Genomic DNA, 17293 nt, shown 5'->3' with positions numbered 1-17293 from the left:
GAGATACTTGCTCCTCTCCTCGAGATTTTCCTTCTACTTGTCCGCCTCGGCCTTCTCCTCCTCCTCCTCCTCCTCCTCTTCCTCCTCTTGTATCCTGACATGTGCTCCCCAAGAGTCGGGGCCGTGGTTATGTCTCGCACCTGCTCCCCACTGGATCTAGGGGCTCTGCCTCAGCGCTGAGGGGAGCGTTTTTTTTTTTTTTTTTTCGGGGCACCTATGGTCGAGCCCACCTGCCGGCCCTCCCACCTCTCGCGTTCCCGTCGGCCCGGAATCCGCTGGACCTTATCCTTCGCCTCGCCTCCCGCCACCGCCGCGTCACCATGGCAGCAGCCGCCGCCTCGCCGGCGTCGTCGAGCGCGCCCTCGGCGGCGCTGAGGTGCGACCGGGCCTCGCGGCGCGGCCTCCTGGTGCTGCTGACGGCCGCCTGCTGCTGCAGCTGGCTCCTGGCGCAAGGCCAGCGGCCCGCCGACACCCCCTCGGAGTACGCCCACTCCATCCGCATCGACGGCGACGTCATCCTGGGCGGCCTGTTCCCGGTGCACGCGCGCGGCGAGCGCGGCGTGGCCTGCGGCGAGCTGAAGAAGGAGAAGGGCATCCACCGGCTGGAGGCCATGCTCTTCGCCATCGACCTCATCAACAAGGACCCCGAGCTGCTGCCCAACGTGACGCTGGGCGCGCGCATCCTGGACACGTGCTCGCGCGACACCTACGCCCTGGAGCAGTCGCTCACCTTCGTGCAGGCGCTCATCGAGCGCGACGGCTCCGACGTGCGCTGCGCCAACGGCGACCCGCCCATCTTCACCAAGCCCGACAAGATCGTCGGCGTCATCGGCGCCGCCGCCAGCTCCGTCTCCATCATGGTCGCCAACATCCTGCGGCTCTTCAAGGTAAGGTCTCAGCTGAGGTCATTTCCCATTTCCTCTACACTCAGTCAAGGGGTGGGGGTGGGGGTGGGGTGGCAGTGGTGCATCCTGTGTGAAACCTCTGGCTAACATGCTGACTGCCACTGGGGTTTGTCATGCGGTCGCTATGCAAGACTTCACATGGATGTTTTCAGTCACAAGGTTTTGTTGTTTACCCCCCAGCACATCCGTAGCCTTATATATTTATATATATATATGTGTGTATCTTGCCCTGGTTTGGTGAAGTATAATGGAGAATAGTGCTTGCAGGGCACCATTAAGGGCTATCTGTGCCACTCTCTGCCCCAATAGGCAGCCCATTGTTCCCGTCCGGATATTGCTGTAAAATGAGCCCCGGCACTTTTTTGCCACGCTTGTCACTGGTTATAAGGAGAAGATGGGGGGGGGGGGGGGGGGGGGGGGGGTGTGCACAGCCCACAACACCACGCAGCTTTAAACGTGGAGGTGCTGCAGCCGACGCTGCTGGCAGCAGATAAAGTTCAATTATGACAACCAATTAAAAAGCATTCAATCTTACTAAAAATATGCTGTCCCCACTAAGCTTTCTTTTTTTTCAGACAGTTCGGTTCAGATAGGTTTTTTGTTCGAGAGTGGGAGGGCTAGACAAATGTGCCTGGCGTGATACTGCTATCAACTTGGGGCCTTGTGGGAATGAAACACATTTAGGACACAAACGCTGCGGAGACAATACAACGATCTCCATCAAAGAATGTTGTTTTATTATTATTTATTATTTAATGTTATGAAGTCAATCCGTATGTGTGGGTTTGGCTTTGGTGTACACACGTAACGGCCATTAGCTGACGAGGGCCTGATGAATGCGAGCAAGATGCGTAGACGTGACTGAGTTAATGATCCGTGTGACATTTTGCCCACACAGATCTTCTTTCTCTCGCAGAATGCTATATAACCATCAGGTGATTGTATCGGAGCGTGGCACTCCAGCACTTAACGTGATTTAAATAAGGGATCTGTCGTGACGTTCGGGGGGGTACATGTATCCCCCCCCATTCTTTTGCCTCTCTGGTTCGGAACATGTCTTTGGCTGCTTGTCGCAATAAGCCACTGAACCGTTGATGTGGCTAACAGGATTTTAGGTATTTAGAGTGAGGAGCGATGTTGCCAATTTCTATCACATTACAAGTCAATGCTTTCGCTTGTGTTTCATGTCATGAATAATGCAGCATCTGTTAGGGGCTGAAAATAGCCGGGTTTGAAATTTGATAAACATATGGATGGCGAGTTAATCTGGCACAGAGTTCCCCCAGATTGTTGTACTCGGTGTTAACCCAAAGAAAGAAAGGAACGAAAGAATGTAAGAAAGAGAGAGAGATAGAAGGGATGGATGGAAGGAATGAAGAAAGAAAAAAAGGCAGTTGCACAGCAGTGGCTGGGAGAGTGGTGGGAGATGAAGAGATGGCGTTCGCCGTGAAAGGGATTTCAAAAAGGGCCTCAGGTTTCACGAGTGGGACCCTCTCTGTGGGAAACGTGCAAGGAATACCAGAATTCCTGTCTGTGGGAGCCGAGGAGGACCGTAACTCTCTTTGCTGGCATAGATCATATGTCAGTGCTGTCAGTGAAGGGGACACAGCCTATTACAGGCCACTGTTTCTAGGTGTTATAACAGCCACGTTGTATTGCCTTGTCATCAACACAGACACTCGTTTGTTCCATGCAGTCCCCCTCCGAACAGTGTTTGTCCAACCAGCCCTTGTGGAAAGAGAAAAAGGTCTCACCTTTGCAATCATGTGCTCAGCAATTTCTCGGCCTCTCTCTCTCTCTCTGTGTGTGTGTGTGTGTGTGTGTGTGTGTGTGTGTGTGTGGTAAGGCAGGCCCCTCAGGGTGCGGTCTGTTAATAGGGTGTCACTGACTAGACATGGAGGCCCGCTTTTCACACTCCATTGAGTTGTGTAAGCGGACACACTTGGCTCCCTCCGCTTATTGATGGTGACTCAGGGGAGAGGCGGCTTTGCTAATTGGATTGTTGATTATGGATTCCCCAAGTCTAAAGCACCAATCCCTCCCCCTTACCCCCCAAACTCCCCCCCCAAAACGTCTTCGTGAGATAGCATTATTGTCAGAGATCTCCATACAAACCATAGACGATTAAAAACGAACTAATTGCGTTTGTGTGCGCCAGAGTGCAGTGGTGGAATATTGATAAATCCCCAAGTGTGCGTCGTTATCTTTCCCATTTTCATTGTAGCCTCCTTGTCGGAAGCCGCTGATAATGCCGCCGCAGCCGCAGCCTCTCTGAAGTCCTCGCGTGTACAAAATGCACCTGAGAGGAATCATCGTGCAGGCGACGTTTTAATTATGATGAACGACTGCGCGCGTGTTCTTGTGTGCATTCGGCTCACTCGCACGAGCAGGAGGTCTCCGGGGAGACGAGGGCTGGGGCCGGAGCTTGTTTCTTGTTTCCATGAAAGTCGCAGTCTGTCGCCTCAGCCTTGAGTCGTGTGTGTCTGTCTGTGTCTGTCTCTCTCTGTGTCTGTGTGTGTGTGTGTGTGTGTGTGTGTGTGTGTGTGTGTGTGTGTGTGTGTGTGTGTGTGTGTGTGTTGTGGTTTTATAGGTACAGCAGGTGGTGGGAGGCTGGCTCGGTTCGCATCAGTGTTCTCAGGGTGGGGGGTGGATTATCCACGACTGAAAGAGTAAAGAATGTCTGATGCTTTGGAATACACAATGGCACGCACACAGCAGTCTACCTGCAGCAAATTTTCTTGGAGAATTTGCCTGGGATGTTTTTTTCTGAAATGTGTCTAAACACCGATAAACAAAGGTTTCGGGGAAACGAAAACGATTTTCGACACTTTTAAATGCCATCTATACTCTTGCTCCCAGCCGAGGATTTATCCAGCGGGAAGAAGAAAACGAAGAACTAAAGCGAAGATCATTTTCTGTGTCTTGCTGGGAGTTAAATTGGTGGGAGCAAAATGTTTATAAAACTACAGTGGTTTATAGTTGGGGTATTCCAAAAAAGGGGGGACGATTTGGCGTGTGTCGTGAGTCACATTTCACCACAAATGCAGAGTGCATTATGAATCAATTTTGAGGCTCATTGCACAACGAAGACACAACAATTAGGTTAAAGTGTAATTAACCGACAGATGCTCATTGCACCGTGTTGAGATAGGAGAAGCTATCATGTTTGTTCGATAATGCCAGAAAGGTCACCAACAAACAGTGTTTCCATAATGTATATATATATATATATATATATATATATATATATACTGTCTATGAGTTGTAGTGCCTTGTGTGCCTCTACCCCTAGTCGTCGTGTAACGCACATGACTGTGCGCTCTGCACGCCGCTCGCTGTTTCGTTAAGACTTTGGCAGATTAATAACGCGACCTAATACCGTCACATCCATCAGGTTGATCTATGCGCCGTCCAGCACCGGGAAAAGTCAGTGTTTGTTCTGTTGGGTCTTGACCTGAATGCGTGGAACAGACAGAGAGGGAGGGAGGGAGAGAGAGAGAGGGAGGGAGAGAGAGAGAGAGAGAGATGGGGGGAAGAGAGAGAAAGAGAGAGAGAGAGAGAGAGAGAGAGAGATGGGGAAGAGAGAGAGAGAGAGAGAGAGAGAGAGAGAGAGAGAGAGAGAGAGAGAGAGAGAGAGAGAGAGAGAGAGCAAGAGAAAGAGACGGGGGGGTGTATATATTAGCGGGCGCTGGGATCAGACAGGATATGGGCTGCCTCTGCGTCGGTGTGATGTGGCGGGCAGAGGCAGAGAGGCACGTGGGTGAGAGAGGCCACGCAAGGCCTATTAATGATCCGCAGGCTGATTTCCTCAGCGGACGCATTAAGTCGATGATAATGAACCTGTGGGGCACATGGCACCACAGACATGAGAGGATCTCATTAGGAAGTGTGGGAAGCGGGCTTTGTGTAAGGAGTGTGAATATGTGGAGGAGAAGAGAGAGAGAGGGGGTGGGGGGGTGGAGGGAGGTTGGGGAGGCTCAGAGCATCTACCCGCATTTGGTACCCCAAATCAAAACAACCCTGGCCTTAAAAAGAAACCCCTATCGTCTGCGAATAACACAGGGTTGACCTTTTCTGGCTCTCCGAATGTTAATTGTCCTCCTCCTCAGAAAACAAGACCCGGCCAATGACTCATGGCTACTCTAAGAAGAAGAGAAGGAGGAGGGAGAAGAGAGGAGAGAGGAGGAAGGGGGGAGGGAGGGGGGGCAATGGCTACTCAGCACTGGAGTGATAAAGGCGTCCGCAGCGCTCGTTGGCATAATCGCGCGGCTCTAATAGCCTAATAAGTGAAGCTGGGGGTGTTGTGAAGCAGTGCCTGTAATGTGAGAGTGTTAAATGAGTCTTGTTTTGACTGATACCGACAACCCTTTCGCCCACCCCGGGGGGAGGCCCTAAGGCGGGTTGTCAGGAGAGTGTGAACGCCGCTGCCAGAGTAATGATGACCTCCCAAATGGGCCTGTGTTGGCGGTACCCAGAATGCACTGCAGTTGCAAAAGACATATGGAGTGGTGTGCTCTGTTGAATGTATTCATAAAGGACGTGAAAATGACTCCATCAAGGGTCATTAAAAGTGATAATTTCTTTCGCGTGCTTGAGAAACTCAGATGGAATGGACTTGTCTCAGACAGCCTGAAGTATATAATCTTGCCGTACAGCGAGTTAGCTCCCATGAGAACAGAAATGTAAATATATAAAAGAAAATGAGTCCCCATTAATTAAGTTTTGAAGCCATTCTTTTTTTAAAAGTGTAGTTTCTGTATATTGATAAAGGCTTAACTTTCCTTTGATCTTCTGCTGAGTTATCCTCTTCTCTCCTCTCCTTTCCTCTTCTCTTCCTCCTCATTTCTCCTCTGCAGTCTATCTATCCCTTTCCTCTCTTTTTTCCACGCAAGTCCCTTCCTCCTCTTCTCAGCTCAGCTCTTGTCCTTCGTCCCCTTGCCCTCTTCATCCACGTCATTTCTCCCAACCCATCTTGCCCTCCCTCCCTCTCTCCTCCTCTCTCCTCCCTCTCTCCTCCTCCTCTCCTCCTCTCCTCTGAATGATAATAGCTCTCTCTCCTCCTCCTCTGCCGGGGCTGGGGTTGACAGTGACAGGACTTATGTGACCTGACGGAGCACAGTGCGTCTCCTCGGGCTCCTCGTGGAGGAGGTGGAGGAGGAGGGGGAGGAGGTGGAGGAGGTGGTGGTGTGTGTGCAGAGCAGTGGAGTGGGGTGGGGAGTCTGTCACTGATAGCTCGAAATCATCTGCTCATCCCTGTTCCTTAGGGGCCACTCCTTTCACCGAGGTTTATTAAGACCCGGGCATTATTTATAAAAGGACATGGAAAAAACATTAGCGGTGCCGGAGGAGGAAAACACATAACCACCCCCCTCTCCCCCCAACACACACACACACACACACACACACACGCCACCTACCTCCATCCCCTACAGAAAGCTGTAAATAGTTTATTTAGCTGAGTATATAGCGAATTGAGTTCAGGTCCCCATGCACCCATTCCCTGTCCAAGAAAAGCGTGAAATGTATACACACCTGGCGCACGCGTGGTGACGAATCAATAGCAATCAATACATCACAATCAGCATTTTCTCAATGCCCCCCCAGGGCAGATTGTTTAGCCTCTCTGGCCCCTAGTTTTTTCTCCATTGGTTTCACAGCCCCGAGAGGTCGAGTAACACAGGTATTTATTTACAGGATCGCTCTCCCCTGTATCGCTCCTCTAAGGACGATTTTGCAATCGTTTTAGGTACTTCTGTCATGAATCCTATGAAATGTCTATTATGCCTTTGAGAGGGAGTCGAAAAAACCATGCCAGCAGTGGCAAAGCATGAAACAGTATAGCCTCAAGGTTAATCAGTTCATGTGCAGCGAGAGAGAGAGAGGAAGAACAATTCTGGCCAAACCAGAGCTACTGGGGATATGATTGTGAAAGGGCACCTGACCTCGTTCTCCATCCGACCGGCTTTGAGACAAAAATATGGTAATAATCTCTCTGCTCCAAGAGCGGACTGAAGTCTCAGATGATATTTATCCGAGTTGAGGGCATTGTCTCTCTGATAATGCAGAAAAAGAGAGACTGAGTGAGTGAGAGAGGGTGAGAAAGAGGAAGAGAGAGAGAGAGTGAATGAGAGTGAGAGAGAGGGAAAGAGAGAGTGAGAGAAAGAGAGAGAGAAAGAGAGTGAATGAAAGTAAGTGAGAGAAAGAGAGAGAGAGAGAAAGAGAGAGAGAGGAGTTCAAACAGACTTAGTTTAATTGTTCTTCACCCAACAGTATCAGAGCCAGGGCCAGTAGAGAGGGACAGAGAGACACGGAGAAAAGGTAGGAATATTTTAAACGTGGCCGCTGTGTGCCCCATGTATTTTTAATCGCCCGCTCCTTTCCGAGTGTCCAGCTAAATTATTCACCGCCGACCGTGAGGGAGACCGTCTGACCGACCGACCGACCGACCGACCGGGCGGGCGGCAGCAGTAGTGGCGGCGGGGGTGCTGCAAGAGCACGGGTGGTGGTAGTGGTGGTGGTGGAGGAAGATAGCTGGAGGGGCGTATGTGCGGAGAGTGGAGACCAGGGTCAGCCGCTGGAGTGACACATGCTCTCATCCCAGGAGCGCCCCGAGGCCTGTAGGGGGCTAGCACTGACTCTGGGTCAGCCTCTAATGGAGACCTCGAGAGAGAGGAGAGAGAGAGGAAAGAGAGAGAAGGGGAAAAAAAGCAGAGGACGTGAAAGAAAATGAGAAAAGGTAAGAGGAAGGACAGGAACGGCGACAGAGAGCGAGAGGGAAAGAGAAAGAGAGAAAGAGAGAATGAAAGAAATGAAGAAATAAAAGGATTAATTAACTGAATGAATGAGAGGAGAAAGCAATAATGAAAGGATGAAAAGCAAAAGAAAGAAAGGCAAGAAATGAATGAAAGAAAAGGAAATGAAACAAAAAGGAAAGAAAATAGAGAGAGAGAGAGAAAGAGAGAGAAAAAGAGAGAGAGAGAGAGAGAGACAAAGCAAAAGGAAGTGAAGTACACTCTCGCTCTCCTCGACTGAGCCCTGTGGTTTGCTGCTCGGCGGCAAGCATGACGGCCACCCCCCGGGATTTTCATTATGGGAGGAGGAGAGGTGGGGGAGAGAGGAGGAGAGGGGGGAGAGGAGGAGAGGGAAGGAGAGGGGGGAGAGAAGGAGAGGGGGGAGAGAGGAGGAGAAGGAAGTGGACTTGCACTGAAGAACTGATCAATACATACCCTCAGCCCCACCTCCACTTCCCCACTCCACTCCACTCCACTCCTCCTTCCCTCCCTCCCTCCCTCTCTCTCTCTCTCTCTCTCTCTCTCTTGCGCCCTGGGGGGGCAGGGCTCGCGTGGAGCCCAGTAATTGGAGCTCGCCGGTAGCCCCGAGGCGCTCCCTCCTTTCCCTGGCTTTAATTAGAGACGCGGAGGCTGTGTTTGGGTCATGTGAATGTATGGCATTGTGTGGCACCGCCGAAGCTCTCTCGCTCTCTAATGAGGGGCGGAAGTCCTATTGTAGCCAGATGAAATGAATCACGTTGACTCTGCGCCCGAAAAAACAAACATCATGTTGCTCCAATCAAGAGATCAGAAGTCATTTTCATTGAGAGCGAAAAGGGGAACCGGGGGTGTTGTTATGACCAAAAAGTTGTTATGGCTTTTTTTTTTTTTTTTTAAACGAGCCCCATGACTTTCACCAACAATTTAATTTCGGCAGTCTGTGTATGCAGATCAGCGAGCCTTTTAGACTTCACCCCACTGTTGTGGAAGTGTGTTGTGTGAATGGAGAGTTGATGTTATGTGAGGTGGACTGCTTCAAAAAAAAGAAAAAAAAGAAAAAAGAAAAACCTAAACCATTGATGAGCCAACTGAGTGGGACGTAGCCTACTGAACTGTGACTGTGGCCTGAGCCCTCTGGGAGCTGAAAGTCTATCCTGTTTCACGGGAGGGATCCTGCACTATGACATCTTCGGTCTTTGATCGGGAAGAGAGCGAGAGGGAAAGTGAAAGACAGAAAAAATGCAGCGAGAGAAAGACAGAAAGAGAGAGTGAGAGGAAAGACAGACAGAGAGAGGAGGTGGTGTTGCTTTAATAAGCCCCTCTGTCCAAGGAGGGTAGGGGATGGGGGTACAACGGGGTCTTAATCCCAAAACCAAGTGCCTTTACCAAGCTCTCTCTTGTCTCCATACCCAGCTCAAAGTGACAAGGCTTTGTGCAGTGAACAGTAGAGAGGAAGTTTCTATGAAAAATAAGCCTGTCATCTCATTGGCTAAGCAGCCGAGGTGATTAAGAATTCCAGAGAGATCTGTGGTCGTAGACTCCAGATAAGTGGTAAACTTAAAGCTAGCTCATTTAGAAGGAACGGCGGATCCGCTAAATGGAGGCTTTGATGTATGCCAATATCAGAGCCTCAAAGTCCGCGTCCACATTTTCTCCCTTATTAACCAGCCTGTGTTTTCATCGTTATCTGCGGATGTCGAGACGACAATTGCACTTGCCATCTTGAAGCCTCTGGGTGTACATTACACACACACACACACACATACACACACACACACACACACACACACACATACAGACACCCACTGCACGGACGCATTTGCGTGTAATTTCATAAACATAATGGATGCCAAATTGGCTTAAAAAAAACACCTTGGGACCACTTAGTGGTGCCATGCCGTGGACATGAAATTAGTTTGAATCAAATTAATTATCGTGTACGCGTACGAGTCGGTCACATGCGCAGGCATTACTGCTAATTCATCTCTACCTGCAGGCCTCGTGTTAGATTTGCCGCTCTTTCGGGAAGACGCCGGTCTATGGCAGTGCCGCATGGCGCCTGCCTAGACCTAAATGGCACTTGATAATTGAAATTGTCTTATTAAAAGAGAGATTGCGGGTTATTGATGACAGACGGCAGCTCTCCAGCGACCGCGGAATTAGCAATTCATATCGGTCATGAAGTTCAGTGCTCGTAAATCAGCTATGCAGGCTCAGTCCAGGCTTCATTAGGGCTATCGAGGTAAATATGCACCTTTAGGTTGCTGTTTAGCAGCACCTCTAGATCCTAATTATTGCATCTGTCAGTGACGGAGTGCAATAATTATCAGTTTAGGGGGGGTGGAATAGAAGCAGGGGGAAGGCTGAAGACAACATCAAAGAGAGCACACATTCTGTTGCTGTCTATGATGCATTCCACGAGCAGTCTGGGATGAGTCATAAGCCTTGCAATTATCTCCACTTGACTCAACATTCAAGGATTGTCCTTCATGTTTGCAGTTTTACATGCCAAGATGTGTAGAAGCAGGAGAGAGCTAAATGTTCTCTTTTTAATGGTCTGTTTTTCTTTTGTAAGCCATGGTTGTAGCCTATCAGACATACAGAAGACACACAGAAGCAGGGGGCAGTCTATACATCTGAAGTGATTTTGAGCTTTTCTGTTTGAATTGCATGCATGTTTTGGCCAGAAGCTGCTGCTACATGCTGTTAGCGGAGGAGGCTAGTGCCCTTTGAATACTCGTACTTGTATTCAGCAGGTTTTTTTTGTGTTTGTGTTTACTTTGGTTTCTCAGAAGATATGAAATGTTTTTGTGTTCTTTTTCTTTTGGGGAGGGAGAAGGGATTTTTTGGAATGCACTTGGTCCACGTGTAAGCGGCAGAAGAAAAATGGAGGCCACTTTCAATTTTCACATCCGCTGCCTTAAAGAAGCAGGTGCTACAGATTAAACCGCGGTGGCACAGCACTCCGTCTTGCAACCCTCTGAATTGGTTTTTAACACTGAGTGCCTCCGTCATTTACAAGCTGCAAATAAACTCGACTTCTCATTAAAGCTGAACTTATCTCAGGACCATCTCGCCTTGTCACCCGTTAAAAACTTCTACGCTTCAAGTGCTGCTTCACGGAGACATGTAACAACTCTTGGCAAGCTATCTTTCCCAACATCAATCTCTTTGACGTGAGAAGTCAAGCAAAATATAAGAAAGATATATTGAGAGATAGATAGATAAATATAGAAATAGATAGATAGATAGATAGATAGATAGACAGATAGATAGATAGATAGATAGATAGATAGATAGATAGATAGATAGATAGATGGGTAGATATAGACATACAGGCATACATACATACATACAGACATGGATAAATAAATAAATAAATGCCCTGAACAGGAGGGTGGTAATAGAATGTTTTTTGTTCAGCCTGGATATAAAGTAATCATGATAGCCAGCCTATTACACGGCCAGTGATTGAAGGGCAGTGGTCGTAAAGGTCACACATGAGCTCATTTAACTCCTTCGCACCGTCGTATTCTTCTCCGAAAATAGGAGATGACTGGAGAACCATGTCCCTTCCACTCCAACGGTCTGGTCCATTGTGACCGTGTCTTCTACCGCTCAAATCCTTACAAGATGGTCGCCTTCCGTGACCTGCTCTACAGCTCACTCGATACGTGCCCAGCATCTTATGAATAGGATGTGGCGTGACCTATTGACGTCTCCGACCAAATTATGGGTGATTGATTTACATGGGCTCCCAAGGTAATTGAGTTTGCCACACCCCATGGCTTATAATGCACATTATAATTTAGGAAAATACAAAGTAATAGGACATTTACGAATAACGAATTACGAATAATGAATGAACGGGTGGATGGATGGTTATAGAAGGCATAGACAACAATGCACATGCACAACCCCCCTCCACACACACACACACACACACACATGTGTACTCACACACACACAAGCAAATGAGTGGAGCATGCTTATCGATTTGCCCCCATAGACAGATTTAATTTTGAACGATGCGTGTTGTTGCTGCTGCTGCTGCCTCTGCTGCAGTAACACTCTTGTCTCTCATGACATGTTAAAAGCCACCACTGTTGCCATCGCACTCAACAATAAACGCATTGGCGTCGCATAAGACGGGATATAATGGCTGCAATTTCCAAGTGTCACGGCCCTCTTTTGCTTGTGTGTAAACACGAGGGGACCTTTACAAACAAGCGAAGCCTTCTCGCCACTCGGCTCTTTCCAGTGGCTAACACAAAGCTAATGGTTCTAATAGCCGCACATTACTCGGAGTGCATGGTAATAGTTTTAAGCACGTGGTAATTGGCCGCATATTGAGCCCCTGGTGTGAAGTGTGTACGCTGAGTAATGCCCAGAGCCCGGTGTGGCGCGACGGCGCGTAGGCCGTTTTTTTTTTTATCTCGAGAGAGAGAGGATGTTGCGGCGGAAGATTTGCATGGCGTCGCTGCTCCTTTTGCGTAAATCTCGTTTCTATTTCCTTAACGACAACCCCTGCTGAGGAATGGTCGAAACCTCGGAAGCGTCTTCTTCCTCACCGTAATTTTCTTTCTCCCTCTCCAACCCCCCCTCTCTTGCTCTCTCTCTCTATCCCTCTCTCTCTATCTCTCTCTATCTTTCTCTATCTCTCTCTCCCTCTCACTCTTTTTTAGCTTTCGATCCAAGGGCCCAGAGGGGGTGCTGAAGAGCTCATAGAGTCTGTTTTTCTTTTTCTTTTTGTGTCTTTTCTTCTTATATTTTACACCCCCCCCCTCCTCCTCCTCTCCACCGCACCCCTCTTCTTCTTCTCCTTTTGTGCGTTTGTGAGCAACCCACGGGCGTGCTGGCTGGGCTCTCGGTGGTCCGTCGCTGCAGCAGCGCTGGCTGTTTAGGAATGAATCACTCCCATTCGGACTCGCATGACGCACAGGGAACCGTGGGGCACTGTTGGGGTGATTACACTCAGACCCTTTTTTTTCCGACCCTTTTTTTTCCCTCCCTTTTTACCGGCGCTCGTTTCCCACGGACCTTTCGACCTCCTCTCCGCCTCTCGCACTCGGCCACAGTATTTCTCACCTGGGGGTTTGATGTTTTGCGCGAAACGCTGGCGTCACGGTGTATACACGCCAACCACCTCTCTCTTTCCACATTCCTTTGATTACAGACACTCCAAAAAAAGGGTTGCATTTCCGCGCAACAGCGCAGTCGTTTTGAGGAAGGAGTATAGGGGAGAGGTTTCTGCTGGAGCGCAGCACAGCAGCGATTGATATGCAGGGCACACACACACGGCGGCCAACCAAGGGCCCTGGGATACGTAGCATGTTTAGCTCGGGCGCTACTCAGGCAGCCCAGCACCTCCCCGCAATATGAGGTTAAAGACAGCCCATCTGCCGTGGATCCCCCCTGTTGCTCGGATCGCTGGCGGAACACGGTGGATCCCAGCGCTGGGTGCTATTAGGGGCCTCATCCCCTCGGCTGTCAGAGTAGTCTGCGGGCCGAGCGCGAGCGTCTGGCTTCTGTTAGCACAACACGCTAATGATGCCCCCCAGGACTGCTCCTCCGCTCTTGCAATCCCTCCCTCTCCTTTCTCCGTCTCCACCCTCTCTCTCTCTCTCTCTCTCTCTCTCTTCCTCCCCTACTCCACCCCTCCCTCCTTCTCCTCCCCATCCACAGGCATCTCCACCTCCATCCTCCATCCCCAGCCCCCTCTATTTTAACGGAGGCAGCTGCAGCGAGATCTCTGCATCGCCCGGGCCCTTTTAATCGCTCAAACACGACCAGACAGACATATTACCAGCGCGGTGCAAAAAACTTGCAGCGTGTGTGTGGTTGTGTGGGTGTGTGTGTGTGTGTGTGTGTGTCTGTGTGCGTGCGTGCCCAGGAGAGCGCTCTGATAACGCATGCATGGCATCACTCTCCCAGTCGATGTGTGGAAGTGAGAGGGCCATGAATATGTGAGCAGGGCTCTGCTGTTGAATTTTTTTCATTTTTTGTCTTCCCTCGCCTTCGCCTCTCTCTCTCTCCACTGTCGGGGAGGCCGCCCGTCTGGCCCGACTCGAGCCTCTTCCTCCGTCCGCCTCACAGGGGGAGACAGCTTATGAGAAAAAGGTGAATAGAGATTGCAGGTCGGCTACAGTGTGTTTCACCTCCGCGATACATCCCCTGCTTCACTATGGCTCATATTTTAGGGGCCGAGGGCAATTCAGACCGAGCCCTTGCATCAGCTCGGTCCGCTTCACGGCTTCTGTTCGTGTCTCTCACCCTCTCTCGCTTTTTATTCTTTGCCATTCTCTCCATATCCTTCCCTTCTTTTTTCCCTCCCTCTCTCTCTCTCTCCCATTTGCTCAGAGCAAGGTTGCTTCCACAGAGAAATTGATGTTGCACAGCTGAATATGTTGGCGGTCGGATTTCCATACTGTATGTTGTTGCACTTGCAAATGGTTCTTCTCTGCCTCACCAGGGCTTATCAGTGATTCAGTATCCGAATAGCCTTAGCGGGCGATCGGACAGGGCACATTTTTTTTTTTTCGCGATGAGGTGTGCCTTTTTGATGTTGTTTTGTACTGGCAGTAGCACTTTGTTCGTTGCGTACGTGCCCGGAGGGTCTCGTGTTTTGCGGGACCTGCTGCGCTCTGTGCTCTTGCGGAGGCGTCCTGAGCACCTCAGCCGAGAGTTTCTAACGAGGAGACACAGTGCTTAAAGAATCTCCCATAGAAATGTATATGGGGTTAGTTGGTAACACAAACATGGCATTGTCTACACATATTCTGTCCCTTCTGCGGCCAAAACTTCACATGTGAATACATCGTGCCAATCATGTGTTGTGATCCCATGGCTGGAGCGAGGTTGGTGTCATGAAGCCTTGCACACGTAGCCTGTCAAGCCAAACTACACAGAAATGTATAGTAGGACGCATGGTCCAGCCCCCTGGCGTCTTATCGGAAGCCGAAGGTGAGCTAAGGCGGGCTCAAGGACTCCGTACACAGATAGAGCGCTCTGATTGGCTTGGCTGAACTCGAGCCTAGCGCAGGCTTGGCCTCAACGGTGCGACCCTAGACCATCCCGCTAGGCAAAAATATTTTTGCCCGCTAGGGTGCATCTAGATTTCTAGGCTATTGCACACGCACAGTTCAGTGCAAAATAGATGCCCAGATAAGTGCCCAAAATGTGTTGCAACATGGCCGCCGAGTGGAAGGATTTTTCCTAAAAGGACTTTGGCCTCAAATTGTTGTCGGCAGTTCAACTCAAAGCGGAACAGCGACCGCCGTTATTCGCGTGTACATACTGTAGTGCACCTTGTAGCAAAGCACGCTAAAGCACGCAATAGCAGGCTATTCTCTATATTGTCTTTGAATGTATTTGATGATTTCAGGCACAGATCATTTCCTGTCTATCAGACATGAGGGCTGTTCATAGATAGATATATACAGTATATACTTTATTGTCCCCATAGGGAAATTTGTCTTGGACTTCTCAAAGTATATGACCCGGTACAAAGACACACCAAACGACAAGACAAAACATAATATGACACACAATGTACAATAACAGTACAGCCTAATGGCAATAAATAATAGTAAAAATACAATATAAAAACCTCCTGTAACACCTGACTGTTTAGGATGGATATATAGCTGTTATGGTTCACTGGTCAGAAGGGACCTGATCTTATGCATGCAATAGCATGTAGAGCAGTTTTTCCTTCTTCTCCCAGAGACAAAACAATTACTTCTTGTGGTTCCGTTCTGATAGACCAATTTTTCTTGCAAGCACATGACTTTGGTGAAAAAAAAGGTTGTTGGGTTTTTTTCCCCCTGAAAAAATCTATCAACCAAGTCAACAAGATTTATGGTTGTGGGATCTATAGGCAAAGTACATTGTTTCCATCTCTACAGTTGACAGCTGACTTTAAAGAAACAGTAACGAACAGTTGCAGCCCTGCATATCCTTCATTCATGTAAATGTACTGTATGTAACAGTTACCTTGAAACTATAGCTTTTCACCCACTACATCTGGAGAAGCTAATCTGCTCATGCATATGTAATACGTGCAGGGGCGTAGTGGACGAAAGAAGTGAGCTAAATGTGAATTCTTTAATCACAATAAGGTGGACTGTGTCATGCGGTATCTTTTTTTTTTTTTTTTACTCAGAACATGTTTTTGTATAACAATAACAGTGCTATTAAATGGTTCCTGGTGTTATTATGTGCATAGTGTCAATGTGGAAAATCTTTGAATGTTAAAAGTTGCAATTGGTGAGTAAACTATTTTGAGAGGTGGATAAACTCTATTTCTGAAATTTCAGAGGTGGATAAACTATGTTTGGTTCGGTGTTTGGTGTGAGTTTGGTTGATAATCTCACTGTTTAACCTTGGAATTTAAATGACAATCTTTTTAGATCAGAGCTGTAATATCGACCATTTCAGCCATTAGAGACATGATAACAAGCCATGCTAGTGATGTACAGCAAGCCAGTGGTGCTGCTGCAAGAAAATGGTTTGCTAACGAAAGGCAAGTTGTAGCTGGCTGGTTTTCAGTGTGCCAAACAATGCTATAGCGTGCTTCTCAAAGTTTCTGCCTTTAGGCCCAGGACGTTTGGCTCTCATAACATCAGGCCGATGTCTGCTAAGCCCACAGCTGTGAAATCCTGCTCCATCCGCTCCCTCACTCTTCCTCCCTCACTCTTCCTCTCTCACTCTTCCTCTCTCACTCTTCTTCTCTCCGTCTGCAGCAAGCAGAGGGGAACAGCCCGGCCTGTCTCTGGCTGTCTGTCTGTGTGTACTTTGCCCACGTTCGAACAGTAATGATGTTCGTGCGTACTCTCTCTCTCTCTGTCTCTCTCTCTCTGTCTCTCTCTCTCTGTCTACCTCTCTCTCTCTCTCTGTCGCTCACACACACACATACATACAGACACACACACACACACACACACACACACACACACACACAGACAGGCACACAGACACTCACAGACACATACACATACACATACACACACACACACACACACACACACACACACACACACAACAAGGAAGAGATATTGCAGTGCATCCCTCTCCAATGCATTTCTCCCAACCACTAGCACTGGCGGCACAGAATGCGTCAATGCGCCATTCCACAGGAACGTTTCCCGGCGACACTCCTGTCCAATTAACAGCCGACGCCGTGTCGCACTTTGCTACAGACGCCTGCTTCCTCCTGAGAGCTACTGCCTCCTCTCTCTTCCTCTCTCTCTCTCTCTCTCCATTTCTCTTTTGGGCCCCCCTCTCTCTCTCACCCTTTCCAACATCCATCCGCTTGTCCTCCCATCCTTTCCCAGCATGCACTTGGGCCCATTAAAGCCTGCCAGAATCGAGTAGACTTCCTCTCCCCCCCTCAGCAGGAGACACTACCACGGAAGGTTTATTTTTGGAATTAAAAACATATCCAACGAAGGAAAAAAAGAAAAGCCACTATCCACTCCCTATGGTTTCCGTTTACAACGGTTATTATGACCTGTTAATTGGCACCACGTTGTGCTTACCTGTGTGTATATGTGTGTGAGTGTGTGTGTGTGTGTGTAGGCGTGTTTTTTTCCTCTCTTATAACAGTGTGAAATTCTC

General features: G+C 48.9%; 1 protein-coding gene across 1 annotated transcript in view; it reads left to right on the top strand.

Moving 5' to 3' along the window:
- The first annotated feature begins 320 nt into the window (after positions 1 to 320).
- grm8a (glutamate receptor, metabotropic 8a) overlaps positions 321 to 17293 on the top strand; it is a 165998-nt gene continuing 149025 nt past the window's right edge. Inside the window, exon 1 of the mRNA XM_062517482.1 lies at positions 321 to 887. Within this exon, the coding sequence (XP_062373466.1) occupies positions 321 to 887 (567 nt within the window). The remainder of the gene's footprint in view (positions 888 to 17293) is intronic.

The sequence above is a fragment of the Sardina pilchardus genome, chromosome 17, assembly GCF_963854185.1.
Source record: "Sardina pilchardus chromosome 17, fSarPil1.1, whole genome shotgun sequence".
NCBI lineage: Eukaryota > Metazoa > Chordata > Actinopteri > Clupeiformes > Clupeidae > Sardina > Sardina pilchardus.
The sequence above is the reverse complement of the archived record's forward strand: the minus strand, read 5'-3'. Positions and strand labels throughout refer to the sequence as shown.